This window comes from Xenopus laevis, chromosome 7S, assembly GCF_017654675.1.
Source record: "Xenopus laevis strain J_2021 chromosome 7S, Xenopus_laevis_v10.1, whole genome shotgun sequence".
NCBI lineage: Eukaryota > Metazoa > Chordata > Amphibia > Anura > Pipidae > Xenopus > Xenopus laevis.
In genome coordinates, this window is record NC_054384.1 from 16,897,705 (window position 1) to 16,922,122 (window position 24,418).

Here is a 24,418-nt window from a genome sequence, read left to right on the forward strand (position 1 = left end):
GAACGATTTTAAGCAATCGATCGAAGGATTTTACTTCAAGGGTCAAATTCGAGGGTTTATTAACCCTCGAAATTCAACCCTTGATAAATCTGCCCACCCATTGACTTTAATGGGCGCCAGCATCAACTTTGACGCCGGTGCCCATTCTGACTCCAAATTGTCGCTGCCATCAAAATCAGCTTTTCCCTCATTTTTTGCAAGAATTTTGCGGGAGACGGGACAAATTCGCCCATCACTATTACAGAGAAAAAGGAAATATCTTTTTGAACTTTTGAATTTTTTGATTAAAATTGAGTCTATGGTTGATGGTCTTCCTGTAATTCGAAACTTTCTGGATAATGAGTTTCTGGATAATGGATATATAATATGAGATCTGTTATAGGGAAACCCATTATCCAGAAATCTACCAGAAGGTCATCTTCCATAGATTCCATTGTAATCCTTTAATTAAAATGTTGTTATTCTGTAATAATAATTCTGTAATAATACAGTACCTTGTACTTGATCCAAACTAAAATATCATTAATCCTTATTGGAGGAAAAACAATCTTATTGGGTTCATAAAATGTTTAAATTATCTTTTAGTAGACTTAAGGCTTGGAGATCTAAATTATGGAAAGATCCTTTATCCAGAAAGCCACAGGTCCGGACTATTCTGGATAACAGGTCCCATACCTATACAGTGAACTATAAAAAAAAAATATTTTTGAAATCCATACAATTTCATGAGACATACTTGATTTTAATTATCAAGAACTAAAATGCACCTTAATGATGGTATTTTTGAGGCTGTTGGAAATGAATTGTAACTCTTTTAGGATGATCATATTAACCAAGAGCTACAGCCTCTGCCCAATACCAGTAAATCAATGTTTGGGTTCTGGGAAGTTCCCTTCCCCCGTTTTTTGTAGATTACAGTGTAATGTATAGAATTGTGTTTATTTGCCCCAAGGTAAAGGTAGTTTAAAAACAAAAGTCTAAGGGTGGCCATAGATGCCACTGATATTATTGTACAAAAGATCTTTTGTACAATAATCGTTGGGTACGTGGTGGGAGACAAGGCGACCGATAGCGGTTAAAAAGCTTTGGATATCGGTTGTCTCATCATAGCCCCAGGTCCCAAGCATTCTGTATAATAGGTCCCATACCTGTATTGTAGTTTATCTGGAGTGGAATGACTGCAACAAAGCTCTTCTGCTGTTCGTTTTCACAGCCAGGTCCACCTTGTGGCAGAATGTAATTCTTTTTCATACGTTTATGAGTAGGGTCGATATATACAGGTGTAGGGTCTGTTATCCAGAAACCCATAATTATCCGGAAAGTTCTGAATTATGGAAAGGCCGTCACCCATAGAAGCCATTTTAATAAAATAATTCTATTTTTTTAAATGATTTCCTTTCTCTCTGTATTTAAGGAACATTAGCTTATACTTTATCCCAACTAAGATATAATTAATCCTTATTTGTATAATAAACAATCCTATTGAGTTTAAATGATTATTTGTAAACAGAATAAAGAAACATTTCAGTTAAAAAACAAAACATGAAAATGATTGTGTCCCTTTAAGGCTGACGATAGGGTTCAGCAGAACAACAAAAATTGTTTCCAATAACTTTAATATAGTCGTGCACCAAATAAAATAAATAAAAAAGGCTTTGAAGGGGTGCTTCACCTGTAAGTTACTGTAACTTTAAGGGGGTTTTATCAAGGTCTAAATGTTGAAAGCTCGAAAAAATTGATGGCTACCAAACTCTCAATAAGAGCAATGGTGGTAAAAAAAAAACCCTGTCCTACTTGTTCCTACCTAAAAGTGAATGAGCTAGGCTCTTACTGTGGTTGGTGGGCACCATTCAGGAACCTCTCACTGAAATATCACAGTGGTCAAAATTCTAGGTGTGCCATCATTTTTAAAATGACCAGTCATCATTGTTTGCCTTACAGCTCTGGGTCCCCAACTGATTTCACCCATGAGCCACATTTAAATATAAAGAGTTGGGGAGCAACACAATTATGAAAAAAGTTCCTGGGGTGCCATATAAGGACTTTGATTGGCTATTTGTAGCCCCTATGTGGGCTGGCAACCTACAAGAGCCTCTGCTTGGCAGTACACATGTTATTAATGCAACTAAAACCTCTAAGACAGGAATTTGATAATAAGAACCTGCTTTGAGGACATTTGGAGCTACAAGGGGTTGGGGAGAAACATGTTGCTCATGAGCCACTGGTTGGGGATCGCTGCCTTACATCATGGATATTATGAAAATACAGCTCTGTTGGGAGGTAATTGGGAGGACGGGAGGCCTGGCAGGACAGAAAGTCTGCAAATTCCCTTCCACTTGTGCCTGAACAGTTCATTAGCAGACCATGAAACTGACAAGAACCACACCTCTCTGTCACTTTCATTCTGATGCACCCATGTGCCATGTGAGCAATTGGTAAAACAAGCAGATCTGTGCTATTTGGCCATTTGTGGAGAGTCAGATAATTTTGGACCTTTTGCCATATGGGCTAACTGAGTGGATAACATAAAGGCCAGCCCATGATGTCCGTTGGTCTGTCAAAGGCTCCTTTCAACAACATTAAAGCATGCAGTGAATATGTAGGAATTTCAAATTCCAGGAAAGGGTCATTGGGATGACAATGAGAAGTTCTCTTGTAGAGTAAACATCAAGAGGCTTCTCCGAACAGGCCCCGTCTCCTTCAAAGCTTTTTCCTAATTGAATACTAAATAGAGATCAGAAGGACAGATTCACATCTCATCAGGATCCCATTGAGATGTTAAATAATTCATTAACCTTGTCAGATAATCTTAGAATTGGAACCGATGGCTGTCTTTCAGGGAAAGACGTCTGGAGACTGAAGGGCCAATTAGAAAGTTCTTTTGTTTCTCAAAGTAGCCAATTGTCAGATAATTAGTGGAGGAGCCCATGCTAAATGATCCAGGCACAACAGACATCTAATGACAGAAAGATGTGGTGAGTCAGAGGCTTAATTCTTAATATACCAGGTCTTTGTACTGATTGATCTTCTGGATTAAGTTCTCTGTTCTAGTGGCAATTAACAAAAGATATAAAGCACTTTAGTAGAAACATCACATCACTCAGTGTTTACAGAATGATATAGATCCACTCCTAATGTTTAAGGGCAGTAGCACCCTTGGAGATTAGTCGCCCAGCGACAAATCATCTCTACTGTGGGCGACTAATCTCCCCAAATGCCTTCCCGCCGGCAAGAATATTTAGGGGCCCATTTACTTCGTTCGAGTGAAGGAATAGAGGAAAAATAGTTTGAATTTCAAATTTTTTTTGGCTACTTCGACCATCGAATGGTCTACTTCGACTTCGAATCGAACGATTCAAACTAAAAATCGTTCGACTATTCGACCATTCGATAGTCGAAGTACTGTCTCTTTAAAAAAACTTCGACCCCCTAGTTCGCCACCTAAAACCTTCCGAGGCCAATGTTAGCCTATGGGGAAGGTCCCCATAGGCTTCCTAACAATTTTCTGATAGAAGGATAATCCTTCGATCGATGGATTAAAATCCTTCGAATCTTTTGATTCGAAGGATTTAATCATTCGATCGAACGATTATTCCTTTGATCGTTCGATCAAACGAATTGCGCTAAATCCTTCGGCCGATATTCGAAGTCGAAGGATTTCAATTCGGCAGTCGAATATCGAGGGTTAATTAACCCTTGATATTCGACCCTAGGTAAATTTGCCCCTAATTGTCAGCGGGATGGCGTTCCGAATTTGCCTTACGAGGAACGCGGTTGCGTCTAAAAAAGACCTAAGGCCAATGGCATGCACAGTCTTTTCTCCAATAGGGGAGATATGACAGTAGAGAAAAGTCTGATCTGGTCCAGTCCACTCCGTATCTTGTGTGCGTTGACAGACACATGATTAGTGTGCACATGGGGTAAATGTAGGGTTGCCATCTGGCTGGTAAAAACTATGTCTGATCCCAATGTTATTAATAGGGAAAAAAGATAAATGTATAGGAAAGCCGGTATTTTTTTCTGGAAAAGGTGGTAACCCTAGGTACATGTCTGCTCAAAATGAATAGTTTAGGGCAGTGGCCCCAAACCAGTGGCCCCCCCAGTGACCTCAAAGTATGTGCCTATTTTTAGATTTCCGGGCCTGGTTTTGGTAACAAGAAAACAGATGGAGACCCCTGTTTTTAGGTTTTCCATGCTAGTGCATTCAAGGCAAAACTGCAGTGTTTCCAATTTATGTTGAATAGAGAAGCAGCATTCCCCCTACCCCACTGGGGTGCCATAACCCTTACCAAAAGGAAAAAAATATTTAGGCACAACGACAGTGGTGTAAAAGCATTTCAGAAATGAATATTCAAGATATCAGTGTGCCCCATAGCTGCCTTAAAACTGGATGACCTGCCTATGCCTAGGGATTCTGTTGCAGAATAAACCCCTCTGTCTGTAGCGCTGAGCCACTAACAAAGGGCAGCTTTCCTCCCCTTTACATTTTGGATTATGGGTGCTAAACTCTTTGACGTTCCTAATCTAATGACTTTGATGTAAATGTTTAGGAAAGGAAGTTGTTTGCCCCTTTCCCTTGCAGCGATAAAATCTCTGGCTCCGATACCCTGCTGGGAAAGGTTGGTCTATTAAAGGGATATTTGCATAGGACCCTGTGTGACACCTAGACTCCGATTGCTAAAGAGTAAACACCTGTCACCAATTATATGTCTGATCAGTAAATATAATACAGTGTCAATATTTTAGATTCATTCTGTACTAAGTCATTGTCCTCTAAATTGTTGACGTGGGTAAATACTGGATTGTAGACCAGCATAAATGTTCTAGTTCATTATGGACACAAGAATTATCCAGGAGTTGGGAGGGATTTAGATGACTCTCAAGATAAACTTCAAAAAGACTCCTTGCAAGTGTCTCTAATGCTATGAATGACTTCTAACAGCTTTTTTTTTATCTGCTATTGTGTTTCTAAGAACACCTTCATGTAGTCTGAAATGATTTATTGATGGAAAAGTAACAAGGGAAATGTTGGCAACACAGAAAAGATGTTAATTTGTCTGCTTGGATCCAGTAAGCCGGTTTGGGGCAGGGGCAGTCACTTACATAGTTGTGTTTATAGCTACCCATCGGAAATAAATCTTATCATGCATTCCTCATACTTCCTTTTCTGTAAGGTAATTTTCTCTCCTATAGGATTTATAGGTACTCATCTTCCTACAAGAATGATGTATCTAGACTGAGCATCACAGATGGCATTTTATTACAATGTACACCACATCCTTTAATTATAAATATAATATGTTATGCCGGTGTTATCGAGAGAGAATGAGAGGCTTCCCAATAGCTAATTTAGCATAACACAGTAAAGGATATGCATTTAATGTAAATTGGGCTACTACTGGGTGAGCCAACTAATGGCAGACATGGTGGAGCCAGCTCTTAGTGAGAGGCAGAATGTGTAAATGCAGGGACACAATCTCTTTTCTTTATGGTAATTGATGACAATTAGGTGCTACTGATCTCTGCCTTTGATGTGTGTTTACACAACTAGTGGCTGCATTTGCATACGGGGTATAAATAGATGGGCTCTTCCTCCCTGTCTTCATTCCAACATCTCTTCACCTCATGAACACAAGGACTAATACAGACAAGATGACCAAAGCTTTCTCCTCAGTAGAATGGCTTGCTCAAAGCAGCCGCAGATCTTACAGAGAAAAGCCAAGCAAAGTGGATCAGCGATATTCACCGTACCCAAGCCCATCCCTGCCTTCCTGGAACAGTGAAGTATCCCCTTCTTCATGGAACAACCAACTATCTCCAGATCCAGACAGTACCCAAGTCTCACCATGTCCTGGGAATGCACAAGTATCTCCATATTCCTCAGACAGTGAAATATCACTGTATTCCCATGAAGAAGAAGCCACATTCCATGGAAGGGACCTTAATACCTCAACCCCTGGAGACAATGGATTGCACAAGGACACAGCCAAATATGAGTATCATGGAATGGTTTCAGTGCCAGCTAAAACTCCTACAACCAGCTCCAATCAAGTTGCTTCTAAGTCTGGTAAGTTTCACTTGGCAAACCTGTTGTTTTGCTTTTTAGTACCCCAAAAAATCTTGCTGTGAAATAATTTAAGAGGAAATATTCTCTCTTCTCATCCTAAAAACCAATGCACCCTTTTTTCTGTTGTATAATAATACCATAGACAAACCCATATGTACCTGTGTGATAGGGCCCTTTCGGGTAGTTTACATTAATACACCCTTTATTTGTGTGTTTGTAGATATTAGATCAAGGGAGATTTATTTTTTTTTCATTAGAAATGGGGCGATTGTGTTTTACCTATAGTTTATATTTGATTATGCACAGTATTGTATTATTTTATGGTTTCAGTTGTTCAGAGCGTGGTTTGTTTTCCTTTGATTGTCTATGTTAGCACCATCTGTCTCACTCCCAAGACTAATCACTCGTCCCCTCTCTTGTCCCTCTAGGCTACAGCACTAGCACTGACTCCGACTATGAAAGTGAAGCAAGTCGCTCCAGCTCTGCAGCCCCTGAAGGAGATGCCACCATGTCTCTGAGCCCCAGTGATACCTCAGATGAAGAGGGCAAGATGGGCCGAAGGCTGAGAACAGCTTTCACCAGTGATCAGATCTCCACTCTGGAGAAGACTTTCCAGAAACACAGATACCTTGGGGCATCTGAAAGACGTAAACTCGCAGCCAAACTCCAGCTTTCTGAAGTCCAGGTAATTTGCTTTCCTCCTCCCTCTCTGATTACAGACTTCAGTTGTTTTTAGTTGCTGTGTTAGTTAGTTAGTTTGCTGTGTTAGCACATCCTAAAAGCATGTATTCTGGCTATCTTTGCAGAATACGATTTATATTGTATAGAATGTAGTTTAATAATGTTTTATCTTTAATTTACTGCGTACTCCTGGCCATACATAACTGTATATTGATAATATCTTCATGGAGGTTGGAGCAAAAAGATTTGTTTTAATACAGACGTTGCCAGAAAACTTACCTTAACTTGTTCTTTCTCTGTAGATTAAAACCTGGTTCCAGAACCGCAGGATGAAACACAAACGTGAAATCCAAGATGGCAGACCAGACTCATACCACCCAGCCCAGTTCTTTGGTGTGTACAGCTATGCACCGCAGCCCACTCCTGTATTCCAGCATGCTGTACAACAACCTTACCCAGGTTACAACCCACTAATGGAATCCATGCCTTGCACCATGCCCTATGCCATGCATCCTTCTGCCAAGGACTCCCTGACTCCCTTCAACTCCCAGCCTTTCCAGATGCTCTACTTGCCCCAACAGCACCTTGGGCAGTCTCTGGCCTATTAAGAAGAGAGGCCTTTTGTTAGATATTAGTTTGAGGCCAATTCAAAGGACTATACCAAAGGCTGGACTATTTCAAGAGCCTCTGTATTTGAATATTAGCACTAAATAATGTGGCAAGATGTCCACAAAATGACCTCATTTTATTGGGTCATATTTTGTTGTAATTTCATTATTTTATTCACATTGAATAATTACTTTTATAGATGTTAAATTAAATGTAATGTTTTACTTCTGTTAAATTAATAATAAATGTGATTTATATTTTAATATCAACATGACTCATTGTTATTTATATATGAGTCATGTTATATATAAAAAACAGACCGCACTCCAAGGGCTTTTAAGTGAAAAAAGTTGTATTTTATTCTTGACGTTTCGGCGCCATAACTCGGGCCGTCCTCAGGAAATATGTTTTACATATTTACAGATACATTGTACAAACATTTACAGATGTTTGTAGTTTAAGCCTACAAGCCTATAAAGTCAACTGAAGATATGTGCTTTTTGAAAGCCTTGTTAAAGGGATACTGTCATGGGATTTTTTGATTCTACAATCCATATCTTATTTACCAATATAAGATATGTAGGTACTCATCAAACGGGTTTGCCCTCTTGGTAAAAGCCATGGAATATGGCTCGATTGATGTCGGCCCATTCCTGTCTATCTAGGATCTCATTAAAATAATAGTTTGCCTTCTATTAATTTCTTAAATAAAGTCTTATTCTTAACAGTATTTTAATTTTTGTTAATTTTTTTAATTCTTAGATTTTTTTAAATTATTTGTCTTCATCTTTTGCCCCTTTCCAGCTTTCAGACTGGGGTCACTGAAAATTATTGCTACTTTTTATTACTTATCTTTCTAGGCCCTCTCCTATTTGTCTTCCAGTATCTCATTCAAACCACTTAGGGTAAGGGCACACGCTAAGATTCCGGGAGATTTAGTCGTCCAGCGACAAATTGCCTCTTCTTTGAGCGACTAATTTCCCCGAAAAGTCTTCCCGCTGTATAGAATCTAGATCGCCGACGGGATGGCACTCGGAGCCCTTCATTTTCTGTGGAAACATCAGGCGACTTAGGAAAACGAATCGCTCAAGTCTAGCCGACGGGAAGTCTTTTCAGGGAGATTAGTCGCCCTAAGAAGAGTTGTTTGTCGATAGATGACTAAATCTCCCCAAATCTTTGCGTTTGTCTCTGCCCTTAGGGTAGACTAAACCTTAGCAACCAGTTACTTTTTGAAATTTCAAACTGGAGAGTGGTTAGAAATTGTTAAAAAAAAAAAATATATATATAAAACAATGAAGTCAATGTAAATTGTCTCAATATCACTTATCACATCATTATAATTATTTATCCATATAGTGCCAGCAAGTTTCATCATCATTCATTTATAACAATCAGGAATCTTAAAATAATTTAACAACAAGGGTTATGTATAGAATAAAACTGGGCTTGGGGGCCCTGCTCACAATTGCTTACAATCTATCATACTGATATATCATTTCAATGGTTCCCTGAATCTCCTTGTGTGGACTAACCCTTAACAAAATCTCCACCAAAAACAGTATCTGTCGGGTTTTTCTATTGTCTTCATTCCTGGATCTACTGAACTACTGAAACAATGTAGCAGAAGCCAGCTAATTAACATACCTGGAGTAGAACGGACTTTGTTATTGGTTCATGAATCACAACAGAGGAGAGAACAAAAAAAAAATAACTAAAAATGTTTATTTAATGTATATTGGAAAGCTGTGAATATGTATAGTATCATTGGGCATGCAAAAACTGTTGTTAGGTGGAGATCCCATTTGAAGATCAGTTGTAGTGATTGGGGCAGGGCACTATTACCCAATTGATCAGCATGGCAATTGACTACTCAGTGACTCATTCTGAGTAAGTTATACAGGTATCAGATTTGCTAAATATGTCAATTTGTTGAAAACTTTCTGGACAATTCAGTGGTATAAAAATGGAACTGCAGGGGAAACATAAAGGGCACCTGTTGCCAAAAAATATTATCCTAAACCAAAGGTGCGGACTAATAGAGCCCTCACTCCTTTTGGGGTTTAACAGTAGTTTTTCTGTTAAAAATCCCCCCGCCAGCGCTAGGACAGCCATGTCAGTCAGATCGCATGTGCATTCACAGCAAGTTGAAGCATTTGCTCATTAAGCACATGCGTGTGCACCAACATGGCCACTTGAGCTCTCTCCCGGTGCAGTGTCCTAGCGCTGGTGGGGGGCACAACTACTGTCATCCCCAACCAAAGTGAGGGCTCCATTAGCCTTCACCTTTGGTTGGGGATAATATTTTTTGCCAACGGGTGCCTTTAAGAACCACTCAATCAGGATCCGAGAAATTAGTTTAGATTTACTCATGTACCGTACATTCTATCTTTCGGTAGGGGAACTAGATACTGTCGTGCATTATTTTCTTCAGGTCTGGAAAAATATGGGACAGAAGGTGTAGGTAGGTTCACCCATCATTGACCTGAAGGTGTATTATTCTGATTTTGGGGGTTGTATGCACCCATTCTCTCCTATTTTTCAGCTCCCGAGTTCTTTCCTACAATGAAATGTAACCTGTTCTGTATTCCCTGTCTTTAATTATTCCTTTAAGTTATTAGTTCGGACCAGTTTCTTGTTGGTTCTGATTACAGCTGGACATACAATTAACATACAACTGACATAGTTTATAATTAAAGGCAATTAAAGGTAAAGGATTTTTGTAAAAAAGCATATGTTCATTAGGTGTGTGCCTCCCTCATTTCCCCAGAGACTAGATGTATTAGGTCACTTGCAAAGTTTTGTAATTTAAATCTTTACCATTCAGGTTTGGCATGGCTGCGGTAACAGTTCAAGGCCAGCCCATAGTTGCTAATAGGTGCATGTAGAAATCTGCATATTCACTGGTTACTGCCTGTTTGGTAATGTGGACTCATTATAACAAACAAGGGAAATTTGTGCTCACCACTAATTTTTAAAAACATTAAGCTGGGGTGCAATGAGGTTGTGACCACAAAATTCACATAGACAAATACAAGAGTCCTCTGCACTCAACCCATTACCAATATATTAAGGACATTGAAAAATGTTGTTCCGTAAGCTACTAAAAATGCCCTCAAGCTGGTGTGATGAGGAGTAATTTACATTAAAGGATCAGTAACATCAGTATAGAACGAAAAAAAACCACAAACTCGTATTAAATAAACTTTTAAATTGCTAAGTCTTTATTAAGAAATAACTTACCAAAACTCTGCTTGTGCTCCTCTTCAGAAAAGGCGACAGGGTGACAATCCATTATGCGTCGCTCGATTTCTCCTCCCTGGCTATCTCCTAAGAGGAAGGCATAGAGGAGAAATTGAGCACCGCACAATGGATCGCTGGATCGCTGGATCGCAGGATCGCTGGATTGCCTTTTCTGAAGAGGAGCGCAACTCAAGTTTAGGTAAGTTATTTCTTAATAAAGACTTAGTGATTTAAAAATTTAATATGTCTTTGTTTTTTTTTTTCATTCTATACTAACGAATTAGCAAGCATTTGCAGAGCACAGTGTCCAGAGGCACAACCAAGCTTGCCCTTACCACATGCCTAGGGTAGACAGAAAGACAGGGCTCCATTGTGGACAGCCTATGGCCATTTCAAAAAGTGGAGAGGGTTCAATGCCAACACAGTACAGGTATGGGACCAATGCTCAGAACCTGGGGTTTTCCAGATCTTTCCATAATTTGGGTCTTCTTATAGTCTACTAGAAAGTCATGTAAACAATGAATAAACCCAATAGGCTGATTTTGCTTCCAATAAGGATTCATTATATCTTAGTCGATATTGAGTACAAGGTATTGTTTTATTATTACAGAGAAAAGGGAAATAAGTTTTAAAAATATACATTTTTTGGATAAAATCTATGTGAGTCTTTGGGAGACTGCCTTTCCCTAAGTGGAAGCTTTCTGGATAACAGATCCCATATCTTTACTCAACTTTTTGCACTACAAATATTTTCTCGACCAACTTTTTTTCTGCCGTGTTACAATATTATTTAAACTGTCTAATAATTATATCTAATTTAAATAAGTGAAGCATTAGTGGGACCATAAAGGCAACCGAGAAAGATATCAAATGTGGACTGTCTAAGGGGGTTATTTACTAAACTCTGAATGCAAAAATCCCGATAAATTTGTGATTTTTTTTTTTAAACAGCCTTTTAAAAAATCACGTTTTTTTCGGAATTAATTAAACCCAGAAGATAAAAAAGTCTGAATCAGAAAATCCGGGATCTCAGACCTGTCAAGGTTCCATATTAGTCAATGGGAGAAGTCCCAATGATATTTTGATGTGTTCTGAGTTTTGTGCCATACCCTAAAGTTTTTGGGCAAAAAAGCATAAGAAATCGGATTATTCGGGTGAATCCGAAAATATTGTAAAACTCAGTTTTTTTCCCCGAAAGCAAAGAAGCAGGAATCAAAATGCTCCTTTTATTAAAGCCTTAAAGGAGAATAACAGTGAAAACACAGAAGTATGTATTTTTCGTGCCAACATTGGCTCTGGGTGACTTGCACACGGGGGGGGGGGGCACTGTTCTTGTCAGTACAGAAGCATGGAGGAACGAATGGGAGAACATCAGCTTCTCTCCGTCTGAAGCAAAAACACACCCAGACGACAAAGTAAAACCCTGTGTGCCATTTGCTTAAAACCAGTGGCACACGGGGCAATGGCAAGCTTTTTCTGCCCACACCATTTCCATTTGAGCAGATTGGTGGGCAATTATTATTATGCTTTATTAATATAGCACTAACATATTCCATACGATTATGCATCATTCACTGCCCCAGTGAAGCATACAATCTAAAGTCCTTATCATGTTCACTAGGATCAGGTTTAGCAGGAGCCAATTAACATGCATGTAGGTTTTTGGGGTGTGGAATGAAACCCTTCCAAGCACAGGGAGAACATACAAACCTCCTGGAGATAGTGCCCAGACTACAATCAAACCCAGGACCCAGCGCTGGATTTAGTGGGCGGCGCCCCGAGGCTGTGAGGTCCTGGCACCTGGCCACGCAGTCCGCATACCCCCCCAGTGCTCACTGGGAAGCGGCTGGGCAGCTTGCCACCCCTAATATTCTAGTGCCCTAGGCCCGGCCCTTTGTGGCCTTGCCACAAATCCAGACCTGCCAGGACCCCGGGACGGTAAGGCAGCACTGCCATTGTAAAAGTGGCTTTGCATGTTGTGCGGCACATTTACATTATGTATTCAAGCACCACAGTTTCTAAATTGTGAACTCTTGTGAGCGGGCCCTCTGCCATTCTGCATACAAACCCTTATTTTGTTAAAAGTCCAAGTTTCTATGATGTGTCTTTGTACAAAGTATAGAATAGTGAAAGACAATAATAATGTGTTACCTTTGGTGTAGGAACTAGTGTACCGAGTGTGTGTCTCCCGGGGATCCATTGTGTGGTGTTTGTAGTGAGATTCTCATCAGAGTGAGGGGAAATCTCTAGCAGACAGAACGGAGCCGGCAGGCAATAAATTACAACCCAAGGTGATAGCTCCTAATCTAGTCACATCTCACACTTCTTACACATTAGATCTTATTGCCCCACATTATCACTCCCTTTGATGGCCAATTAGATGGCAAACAAAACTAAAGGCCCCATACAATTTATTGTTATTGCCGTTTGCTCCTTGTCTCTGGCTGGCAGTTGGAGACAACAAGACTATCTGGTTGCATCTGCCTAATTCTTTTTATCTTCATGGTCTCACAGTTTGCAATAATACATCAAATAACAACAGAGCTATAGATTTTAGATGACTGTGATAGGCTAATTCAGGGGTCCCCAACCTTTTTATACCCGTGAACCACGTTACATGTAAAAAAAAGTTGGGGAGCAACACAAGCATGCAAAAAGTTCCCGGGGTGCCAAATATGGACTGTGATTGTCTATTGGTAGTCCCTATGAGGACTTGCAGCCTACAGTAGGCTCTGTTTGGCAATACACAAGGGTTTTATGTCACTAAAACTTGCCTTCAAGCCTGGAATTAAAAAATAAGCACCTGTATTGAGGCCAATGGGAGCAACATCCAAGGGGTCGGAGAGCAACATGTTGCTCACAAGCCACTGATTGGGGATCACAGGGCTAATTGATAGCCCCATGTGGACTGCTAGCCTGTATGAGGCTCTCTTGGAGTAAATCTGTGTCTTCATGGCTCCAAAACGTGAATTTAAGCCAAGAATTGCATACTGGGCACTTACTAGGAGCAACATCAATGGGAGTGGAGAGTTGATTACAAGCCATTGGTTGGGGATCACTGCCCTAGATGGTACAACAAAGTCTTACAGGCTCCTGGTCTCCCCCTTTACAGAATCGGGAGTGGCTGCTAGTGGGAGTTTGTCTGAGATATGGAAAAAATATTTAGAGACCTCTGACAACTACATTTATCATTACCAGCACTGGGTCCACTGCATCATACGATTACATTGACATACTGTATTCATGCATCCCAACAGTTTGGGGAAGGCTGTTTACATTAGCTAAATGCACAAACTAAGGTCCATATGGATTTGTGTAGTGGAAGAACTTGACTGGCACAGTGGACAATGGTGGAATGAACTTCAATATGAGCCAATCCAACTACTGTGCCCAACCTCTTATCATATGAATGGAAGCAAATCCCACCAAAAATGTTCCAATGTTTAGTGAAAGCTTCCCTAGAAGGAGATGGTAGAGGCTGTTTTCGCAAAGAAAGGAGCAACTTCACATTAATACCCATAGTTTTGAAATGAGACATTGGGCAGGCAGTTGGCCACCTTTGTGGACCTCTTTGTTCAGAATGCCCTCTGTGCCCTTACCTTACATAATTTTTATGTGAATATGATTACAGACATTTTATCTGCCATGTTTATCCACTCTCACAATTTGTTTTGCACAGGTATAATAACTTTAGATATCATAATGAATAAGCCTTAATTAGGATTGTCAGCAGGCAAATATAATCAGTTAATGCAATGCTTCACATACAATGAAAAGGTGTGACCATCATTCATTACTTATCTTTTCTGAGGACACTTATTTGCACTGTTTAGTCAAATCTCATCATTGGAATCAGACATGCTCCACCTTGCCCTGAAACCTTTCCCACTTGTATCAATGAAATGCTGGTTCAGTATATTTTTTTTAGGAAAAGCCAGTTGTGTAATAATATTGCATTTTATTAATGATGACTTGAATAAGAAATTAAAGGGGTTGTTCAACTTTAAAGTAACTTTTAGTATGGTGTAGACTAGACAGCGATATTCTGAGACAGTTTGAAATCGGGTTTCACTTTTCGTTTTTTGTGGTTATTGAGGTATTTAGCTTTTTATTCAGCAGCTTTTTAGCTTGTAATTTCAGCAATCATGTTGCTAGGGTCCAAATTACCCTAGCAACCATGCACTCATATGAATAAGAGACCGGAATATGAATAGAAGAGGACCTAAATAGAAAGGTGAATAATAAAAAGTAGCAACAACTAGAAATGTGTAGCCTCACAGAGCATTTGTTTTTAGATGGGGTCAGTGACCCCTCATTTGAAAGCTGGAAAGAGTCACACAAAAGAAGGCAAATAATTAAAAAAAAAAAAACTATTAAAAAGAAAAAATGAAGGTCGGTTGAAAAGTTGCTTAGAAGTAGTCATTCTTTAACATACTAAAAGTTAACTTAAAGGTGAACCACCCCTTTAAATTAAACAATGAGGGTCATTGACTCAGGAAGTGCCAACCCAGGAAGTGCCAAAGTCCTAAGGGGTGCAAGAGCATTCCAATTAGTGTTCATGTAAGAATTAGGTGCACTCCAGGGCTGCCAAATCTGCAGCGAGGAGCAGAGCACAGCATTAGGAGGTGCAGATGAGCCCCACCATTACCACCTGCCCTAGGATAATAAGGACAGGGCCCCATTGTGGCCAGCACCTCCCTAACTTGAACGTCTAAAATGATACACAAGTTAGGGGACAGGAAGTGGATGAGAAGGGGATACGCCTACATGTGTCCCCTGCCCACCCCCAATACAGTGCAGACTAGCAAAGGCAGAAAATAAAGAGTAGGTAATATCTTTTATTGGCTAATTAAGTAGATTAAAAAATGCGATCTTTAAGGACTACTTAGGTCCCTGCTTCAGGCATGGCAGGATAGTCATTTCATTATTTAGTTAAAGGACAGCTTTGTGGTTTAAATGCAAACTTAACTAACAGATAATGTATAGCCTAATAAGTGACCTGTTAAAGAATCGTATTGAAATGACATAAACATCAGGAAATATTTCCTTTTTCCATCTTTTCAACTGAGCCGCCATTTTGTGATGACTGTGTGTCACTCATTGATCACCTGACAGGAAATAATACAGAGTGTAACACAGGAAAAAGTGTGGGAGTAAAAGACACAATTCTGTCCATTCATTGGTTGATGTAAGCTAGCATGTATGGGTGCCCTTGGTTTGTGTGTGAGCCAGAGGACAATAGCAATGTTTCCTTATGGGATTATCTAATGGCACATATTAATAAATATATTGTTGGCCACACCTATCTCCTTGTGAGCTGCAGGTGATTTTGACAAGGGAAATGAAGTACAAAACAACCGTGACTGTCTCTGTATACAGAGTTGTTTACCCTAACAGCACTATATGCAATAGGGATTGCCTGTAGGAGGGATGTGAGTATCATCTGGCATCACCCTTTCCATTTATGGTGAGCAAAGGAAGGAACACTGTGGGATGTAAGGTGCTCTAGTGGGGGTCCCCAACCTTTTTTCCCTGTGGGCCACAAACCTGGAGAGCAAAACAAGCATTCAAAAAGTTCCTGGGGGTGCCAAATATTGATTCTGATTATCTATTGGTAGCTCTTATGTGGACTGGCAGCCTACAGAAGGCTTTATTTGGCAATACACATGGGTTTTTCATGCCACATAAACCATGATTCATGGTTGTTGAAGCCACTGAGGCCACTGGGAGCAACATCCAAGGGAAAGGTGTGCAACATGTTGCTCATGAGCCACTGGTTGGGGAACACTGTTCTAGAGCCTTGTACTTAAAGGTGAATTCAACCCCTACCCCCCACCCCACATAGACCCCCCTCCCCCCCAGCCTAGCTACTAGAAAAGGAGCAAACTTTTTACATGACCGTAAAATAGTCATTATAGATGTTCTCAATTAAGTCATCCTAGAGCAATGTCACATGGGGTTGTGTTGGTTGCTTAAAGCTCTGAGATTTTAAGTAGCCCAAAACAGCCTGAGACAAGGTGTAAAAGAGGACCCCCAACCTTTTTTTTACCCATGAGCCACATTCAAATGTAAAAAGAGTTGGGGAGCAACACAAGAATGAAAAAGTCCCTGGGGATGTCAAAAAAGCACGGTGATTGGCTATTTGGTAGCCCCTAAGTGGACTGGCAGCCTACAGGAGACTCAGTTTGGTAGTAACGCTGGTTTTTATTAATATCAAAACTTGCCCCCAAGCCAGGAATTCAAAACTAAGCACCTGCTTTGAGGCCACTGGGAGCAACATCCAAGGGGTTGGAGAGCAATGCGTTTCTCTCAGGCCACTGGTTGGGGATCACAAGCTAGCCCTGTCCTTACTGTCTACCATAGGGAAGGTGGGAAGTAGAGGGCTCCATTGTGCCTGTGCCTTACACTGCTTCCTAACTTGCACGTCTGAGTGATGTGCAAATTAGGGAACAATTAAAGGGTGGAAGGGACTCTGCTACGTGCCTCCCGCATCTCACAGTTTTGCAGTGATGACTTCATTGGGCACATGCTGGTCTCTGTGTTCCAAAATGGAGAACAGAGACTCGTGACAATTCTTCTATGTGAAGGACAGGGAGCGAAGTACATAATACATGGTGAATTGCATTGGTTGTTGCTCCCTGTCCTGCACATAATATATTAGTCCCCATACAGTATATATCATGCAGCAAGAGTATTTATAAGACAACCAATTACATGGAGTCTTGTGCATGGATAGATCTGTGGCCTCGGTGACCTGCACCTGGACCAACTCAAAGTACAGCACCTACAATGTTCCCTTTAGTTTTTAATAGACTGAGTACCTAAAGAGAAAGGGATATGTTCAGTGTAGTCTGAGCATCTGCTGATTTATGACCAAGTTTTTTATTTTGACCAAGTTTTCTAAAAAGATTTTAATTTACTGTACAGGTAAAACTATATACATTACTTTAAATTCTGTATCAGCTATTTACAAATAAATACAATATAGTTCTAGTTCATAACTTAAACAACAAAGCCCACTAAAACAATGTTCCTTAGTTCCAGAGCTGTAGTTTATATGTACTGAGCCCGAAAGAGTGGTGGGTATTGTTCCTGGAGAGCGCCGCTCATCCTAACATGGTGGGGGAGCGGCTGGGGAATAAAGCGCTGATCTGGAATATATGAATGCTGTGGGGCCTGGAATGGAAGTGCCCGGGGCTGATAAAAGCTTCCACTGTTTAATGGGACAGGAAAGCCACCAGGGTAATAAGGGAAGGTCTGGGGGTAACAGACGGGAGGAGGAACCAAGCTGTGCTGCTGGTCTTGTATCTGCCTCTTCAGTTTCATCCGTCGATTCTGGAACCAGGTTTTGACCTTTAAAAAAGAAAATGACATTCTTTAATACATTTATTGGACATGAGTTATACCTTGCTAAAACAGTTTTATACAGACAACGATCCTTAGGGCAGTGCCTGACTGGGAGATTTGTTGCCCATGATAAAAAAATGCATGACTGTGGGCAACAAATCTCCCTATAATGCCTCTCCATTGGAAATAACTGAAATCACCGGCGGTAAAACTGATGCATCACTACGTTCTTCCAAAGTCAACTGAAGTTTCCTCAAGAGGAGACTTTGGCCAACTTCGCCATATGTCGGTTTAAGCACCGGCAATTTCAGTTATATCCAATGGAGAGGCATTTTCAGGAGATTTGTTGGCCTCACGGGCGACAAATCTCTCTTATTAATTGCTACATCAGGTCTAGCAACCCATAGATTGTTTTCAGACAGATGACCAGAATGCTACATGCTGATTATTATGGGCAGTAAAGTTGGTGGAAATTTTACAGCTTTCGTTACATTGCACATTGGGATTATCAATGCTCCCTCTGGCGCTATACTGTTCAGATATGGGACCTGATATCCAGAATGCTCGAGCCCAGGGGTTTTCAGCATAAGGGGTATTTCCGTAATTGGGAACTTCATAAGGCTACAAGAAAAAGATTTACTTTAAATGAACCCAATAGCATTGCTTTTCCACTAATAAGCATTAATTATATCTTAGTTGGGATCAAGTGCAAGTTTTTGTTTTATTATTACAGAAAAAAAGTCTATGGGAGGTTACCTTCCCATAATTCTGAGTTTTCTGGATAACAGGTTTCCGCATAATGTATCCTATAAACTTTTTTAACACACACAAACATGATTGAAGTAAGCGATCAATTCAAGAATCTGAAAGTTTCCCAGTTTTTGAGCTAAATATGTAAAATCACATAATTTATGTACCAACCTGTATTTCAGAGAGCATGAGGGATGTTGCCAGCTTTTTCCTTTCAGATGCCCCAAGGTATCTCTGCTTGTTGAATGCCTGTTCCAGTTTGCTGATCTGCTGGGGGCTGAATGCTGTTCTCAGCCGGCGATCCGATTTGGTACTTTTCCCATTGTGGTCAGTGTCCTGGAAATTTCTCACTGGCCTGGGAGAACACTCATTAGTGTCATCTTCTGAACCCGCCGAGGAGAATTCATCCGAGCTCCCCCAAGTCCTGTGCAGAGCTGCAGAAAGAGCAAACATACTCTGAGCAAATCATCAGCATAAAATGCACAGAAATTGGGGCTATCCAGTGGGGAAAATGTTCTAACTAAATATAAACAGACAGTCTTTATGTATTTCAGTTGGTTGTCAACAATGGCTGAGAATGAGTGGGAACAGCAGGATATACTACAAAACAGTTAGATTAAAAAAAGGTACTCGTGTAATTCTTCTAAAGCCAAAAGTGACTGGGTAATTATGGGAAAAGTAGTTCAGTTTATAACTGGAATTGTAGGATGTCAGCAGGATAAAAGACAGTAAGATGCTCGCTTTCCTCAGCCTTGTATAAAATGCACATGTCTATACTGAGTTCTGTAATTGTGCCTAATTTTACTTATTTTCTCATTATATTAGAGGGAAAGGAAGGAAAAGGAGTAGGAAACATGGATTTTGTATGCATTGGTCTTCTCCCATGGGAATAAAGGCACCTTATTGGGTACAGTATGGCCAATGGTATATAGGGTGTGTCATCCAGCAGAAACCATTGACAGTCATTGGAGGTCAAAATTATGTAGACAAGAGATATGAACAGAGCTGATAGATAGATAGATAGATAGATAGATAGATAGATAGATAGACAGATAGATAGATGATAGATAGATAGATAGATAGATAGATAGATGATAGATAGATAGATAGATAGATAGATAGATAGATAGATAGATAGATAGATAGATAGATAGATAGATAGATATGGGGATGGATAGATAGATGATAGATAGATAGATAGATAGATGACAAATAGATAGATGACAAATAGATAGACACAGGGATAGATAGATGATAGCTAGATCGATAGATAGATAGATAGATAGATAGATAGATAGATAGATAGATAGATAGATAGATATTGGGATGGATGGATAGATAGAAGTGCACTATCAATTAGCATTCAAGTACTTAACTATTCCTCCTAAGTTTTTTTTATAAAGAAGTTATTGGAAATGAAACCTACCAGCTGGGGAAGGACTGAAATACTGCAGCTTGTTCCCTTGTTCCCCTAAGGAGCACTGGAAGCTTGTGGTATGTTCTTGTACATCTTGTCCATCCTTTCTCCTTGGCATCTCCTTGGCATATTTGGTTGGGGGCAGTGGTTGTGGGGCACAAGGTATGTGGGGCCTAGAGCTCATGGAGTCCTTTCCATCTGCTGCCTTCTCTTTACTCCTTGCTAGAATGAGGTCAATAGAGAATCCCTGTTGAACCATGCTGAAGGGAAGCCTGCTCTGGATGGAGCCGCTGGAGTTGTGTGTACAGAAAGCCTATGGCCTGCTGAGCCTCTGTTTTTATAGCTTGATGGATATTCAAGTGTGATCCACATCAAAGGGAGAACCAGAAATGGATAATAGCTATCAGAATGGGCTAATTAACGTAAGCATTTTATGTTCTCACTTGTAACAAATGCCCCTGGTCCTGGCTCCAGTGAGTCTGTCAGGTTAGTGATTTCACCTTGTGATATTGGAGGTTTCAGTTGGAGGCATTAGCATTGGCCGGCACAGAATCCCATGGACAGACAGCAGAGAAATGCACAATGGAAAGAGATAATGTAGGTTTGTTTTCATTCCTTGATGTTGTTATTGAGCACACCAATAAGAACAACCTCTTTTCCTTTATCCTTTTATGTTGGAGTAAAGTCACACCAGGAGACTGGCATTTTGCCTCCGCAACTTTTCCCCAAATTCAGGCACCAGTCTCATGGGTTGGTTAAATTTAGGATAAGTCACATTACTGACAATGGGGAGCAGCCACAACACTTCTTTGGGAAATGTCATACAGGGCTGATGTTGTGTGTGCTTTAAGGGTAAGGGCAGATTAGTTGCCCCAGCGACAAATCTCCTCTTCTTTGGGGCAACAATTTCCCCGAACTGCCTTCCCCTACCTTCCAGCCAGCTAGAATGAAAAATCGCCAGCAGGATGGCACTCGTGGCGCTTCGTTTTCCGAAGTTGCCTGCAGTTTCCTCGTGAGGCAACTAATCTCCACGAATCTGCCCATGTGACCTTACCCTAAGCTAAAGCCAAGGGGCTCATTCTCACTCACGAAAAAACGCTGGCTGAGAATAGGTCCCTATGCTGGGATCAGCCTTTTTCCTTGCCTGTGCCTGGAACCATTGCATTGGCAGGAACCTCCTTCTACTCATCTTTTTAACACCTAGAAGCTAATCTTTTCTGTAACTGTGCTTTATTATTGTATTGTTTGTTCTATTAAATTATTGTTTTGTTGTACAGATACAGGTATGGTCCGGAAACCTGTTATCCACACGTTCTGAATTATGGAAAGACCATCTCCCATAGACCCCATAATAATCAAATCATTTTTTCTCTGCAATAATAAAACAGTAGCCTGTACTTGATCTCAACTAAGATATAATTAATCCTTATTGGAGGCAAAAAGACTAATCCTGTGCCTGTCAGTGTATACACAAGAGAGGCTGGACAGGATTGGTCGATTTTATTTAGGTATGGACTGAGACTCAAAATAGGCCCTGGCATTTCAGGTACACAGAGGCCCAATCAGCCCACACAGAGGGCCAAACAGCCAGCCTACCAGCCCACTAAATACTGACTTTCTATGGCACCTTATAGCAGCCCCTCTGGCACAGATTGCCAGTCAGGGCCTGCTTTTATCCCCTGGTGCATATGTGGCAGTGCAGGAAACACTTAGGGGGTTATTTATTAGTCAGAATGCCAAAAACTTCTATTTTTTTTTTACTATAAAATCCGAATTTTTAGTGGAAAAAAAACCTCGAATTTTTCAGGATTTATTATACCCCAAGAATGGAAAAAGTCAGAATCCGAAAATCCCTCATCTCAGACCTGCCGAGGTTGCATATAAGTCAATGAGAGAAGTCCTGAGGATATCCTGACCTGCGTTGGATTTCGTGCTATAATCAGAAAATGTTGTGGTTTTTGTGTAAAAATTTGAAAAAAATCAGAAAATTGGAAATTCCAAAAAATTTGTATGATTTGATTTATGTATGATTTTCACAATTTTTTTCAAGTTTTTTCCAAATGTTGAATTTTTTGGGAATCAGAAGATTTTGTGGTTTTTGGGTAAAAATTTGAAAAAAAACAGAAATTCAGAAAATCCAAAAAATTAGTATGATTTGATTTATATACGATTTTCACAATTTTTTTCAAGTTTTTATTGATAAATAAGGGGAAATAACCCATGCGGATTTGGTCGGAGTATATTTTTAGAAATAATGAGATGAATTTGGATTTTGATAATTAACCCCCTAAATGTGGCACTGGCCTTTAAGGAGATCTAAACCCATACTTTAAAAAATACCCTACCCCCCCTAGACCCTCCCCCAGACTACTTGCTACCCCGGGCAAATGCCCCGATTTTTTTACTTACTCCTCGCGGCAGATTTCTAGCGCTATCCCACAATGCTGCATTTTTATTCATCATTTCAGTGTCATTGCAGTTGCAATAGGACAATGCTCTTGATCCTCTGCACTCAACCCATTATTAATATATTTAAGACATTGAGACATTTTGTACATACAGCTACTAAAAAATGCCTTACCCTTTAAACAAAACAGGGATTATTTGTCCATATATTGCAATATATTTAAGATGGCCAACTACAGCTTCCAGCTATAGTCAGGTGATCCCACTGGTGTCTAATAAAAGGGCAGCCAAGTTTGGGAGTTTTACTGTGAAAGCAGCGAGTAAGTTGCAGGTAAAACTTAGTCCCTTTGTAAAATGTATAATGAAGCAATTGAATTCTTAATGAATCAGATAAAATTGAGTGTAGGACTGGCCAGATATGGGATGACTTACATGTCCTCTAAAGCTGGCCATAGACGCAAAGATCCGATCGTACGAATCAACGTACGATCGGACTTTCCCATCTCCCGACCCTCCACTAACCATTCAGATCAAAGTCTTTACCATTCCGATCAAATAAGAACAGATCACCCAATGTTCTGCCCATGACGGCAATCGTACGATACTTATGTCTGACAACACTAGTGACAGTCTCCCTCTGAAAATCGTACGATCGGCAATACACGCAGAGATATTATCGGCAGCCGACAGAAATTTTCTAACCTGTCCGATCGACCAAACGACCGATCTCCGATGGACGAAAAATGTCGGGACTCTCCACAGATGGTCCGGATCTTTGCGTCTATGGCCAGCTTAAGGTAGGGTGGTGGCAGAAGGGGAGATTAGTCGCCCACTGACAAATCTTCTCTACTTCGGGCGACTAATCTCCCCGAAATCAGAAGCAATTTGTATTCTTGCCGGCGGAAACGCAAGATTAGTCGCCCGAAGTAGAGAAGATTTGTCACTGAGTGACTAATCTCCCCGTCTGCCACCACCCTTACAGTATATCTAATACCTATGGGGATATAATATCATCATATAACTATCTACTTGTTCTATTTACAAATACAGTTTGTCCCGACTGACTCATAATGACTGTAAGCAGCAAAGGCAATGCACTCGCGGCTCTTCGATTTCCGAAGTCGCCCGAAGTTTCCTCGCGAGGCAACTTTGGAAATTGAAGCTCTGTGAGTGCCATTGCGCTGGCGTTTTCTCATTATAGCAGGCAGAAGGCAGTTCGGGGAGATTGTCGCCCCGAAGAAAAAGGTGATTAGTCGCCAGGCGACAAAATCTCCCCGAATCTGCCCGTATGCCCCTGCCCTTAGGGTTCTGCTGTTTTCAACAGAAGTGAGTCTGGAGTGCAAGTGTCTGTGCGACACCTTGAAAAAGCTTGGTGCCGAGAGAGACCAGCCACCCTAATGAGATGGGAGCAGATCAAAGATCCAAGAGAGGAGATTTCACACCTCATTAACTTTCTACTGACACCTTTATAAATAACAGGCTACCTGGGAGCCTTTGCACTTGCAATGAATTAAGGCATGAGCATCACAATAGGGCACCGGCTACTGTAAACAAGGGAAAGAAAGAGAGGTGGGAAACCCAGGGAATACTGTCTCCACTTACTGTACATTCTCTGTGGATCCAAAGAGACATTGTTCTTGCAAGAGACAAGGTTAATTAACTCCAACACTAAAGCTAATTCGCTTAGGGTCAGTCCACGCGAGCAGATTCGGGGATATTTAGTCGCCTGGCGACAATCTCCCTGAACTGCCTTTGCGTGTCTTCCCGTCCACTATAATGAAAAGTCACCTGCGCTAAAGCACACGCGAAGGCAGTTCAGGGAGATTGTCGCCCAGAAGAAGAGGCAATTAGTCGACTAAATCTCCTCGAATCGGCTTGTGTGGACTGACCCTTAAGGTGGC

At 40.6% G+C, this 24,418-nt stretch overlaps 2 protein-coding genes across 2 annotated transcripts; one reads left to right on the forward strand and one right to left on the reverse strand.

The window, feature by feature from the left end:
• The first annotated feature begins 5,604 nt into the window (after nucleotides 1-5,604).
• On the forward strand, nucleotides 5,605-7,619 carry ventx2.2.S (VENT homeobox 2, gene 2 S homeolog). Its single transcript, NM_001190405.1, is given in 3 exon segments — nucleotides 5,605-6,067; nucleotides 6,496-6,752; nucleotides 7,051-7,619. Coding segments are annotated over 3 exon segments (1,005 nt in total). The 5' UTR covers nucleotides 5,605-5,625; the 3' UTR covers nucleotides 7,357-7,619.
• A 9,846-nt stretch (nucleotides 7,620-17,465) lies between these two features.
• ventx1.1.S (VENT homeobox 1, gene 1 S homeolog) lies at nucleotides 17,466-20,370 on the reverse strand. The gene is given in 3 exon segments (NM_001172212.1): nucleotides 17,466-17,950; nucleotides 18,866-19,128; nucleotides 20,121-20,370. Coding segments are annotated over 3 exon segments (813 nt in total). The 3' UTR covers nucleotides 17,466-17,650.
• Between the last annotated feature and the right edge of the window lie 4,048 nt (nucleotides 20,371-24,418).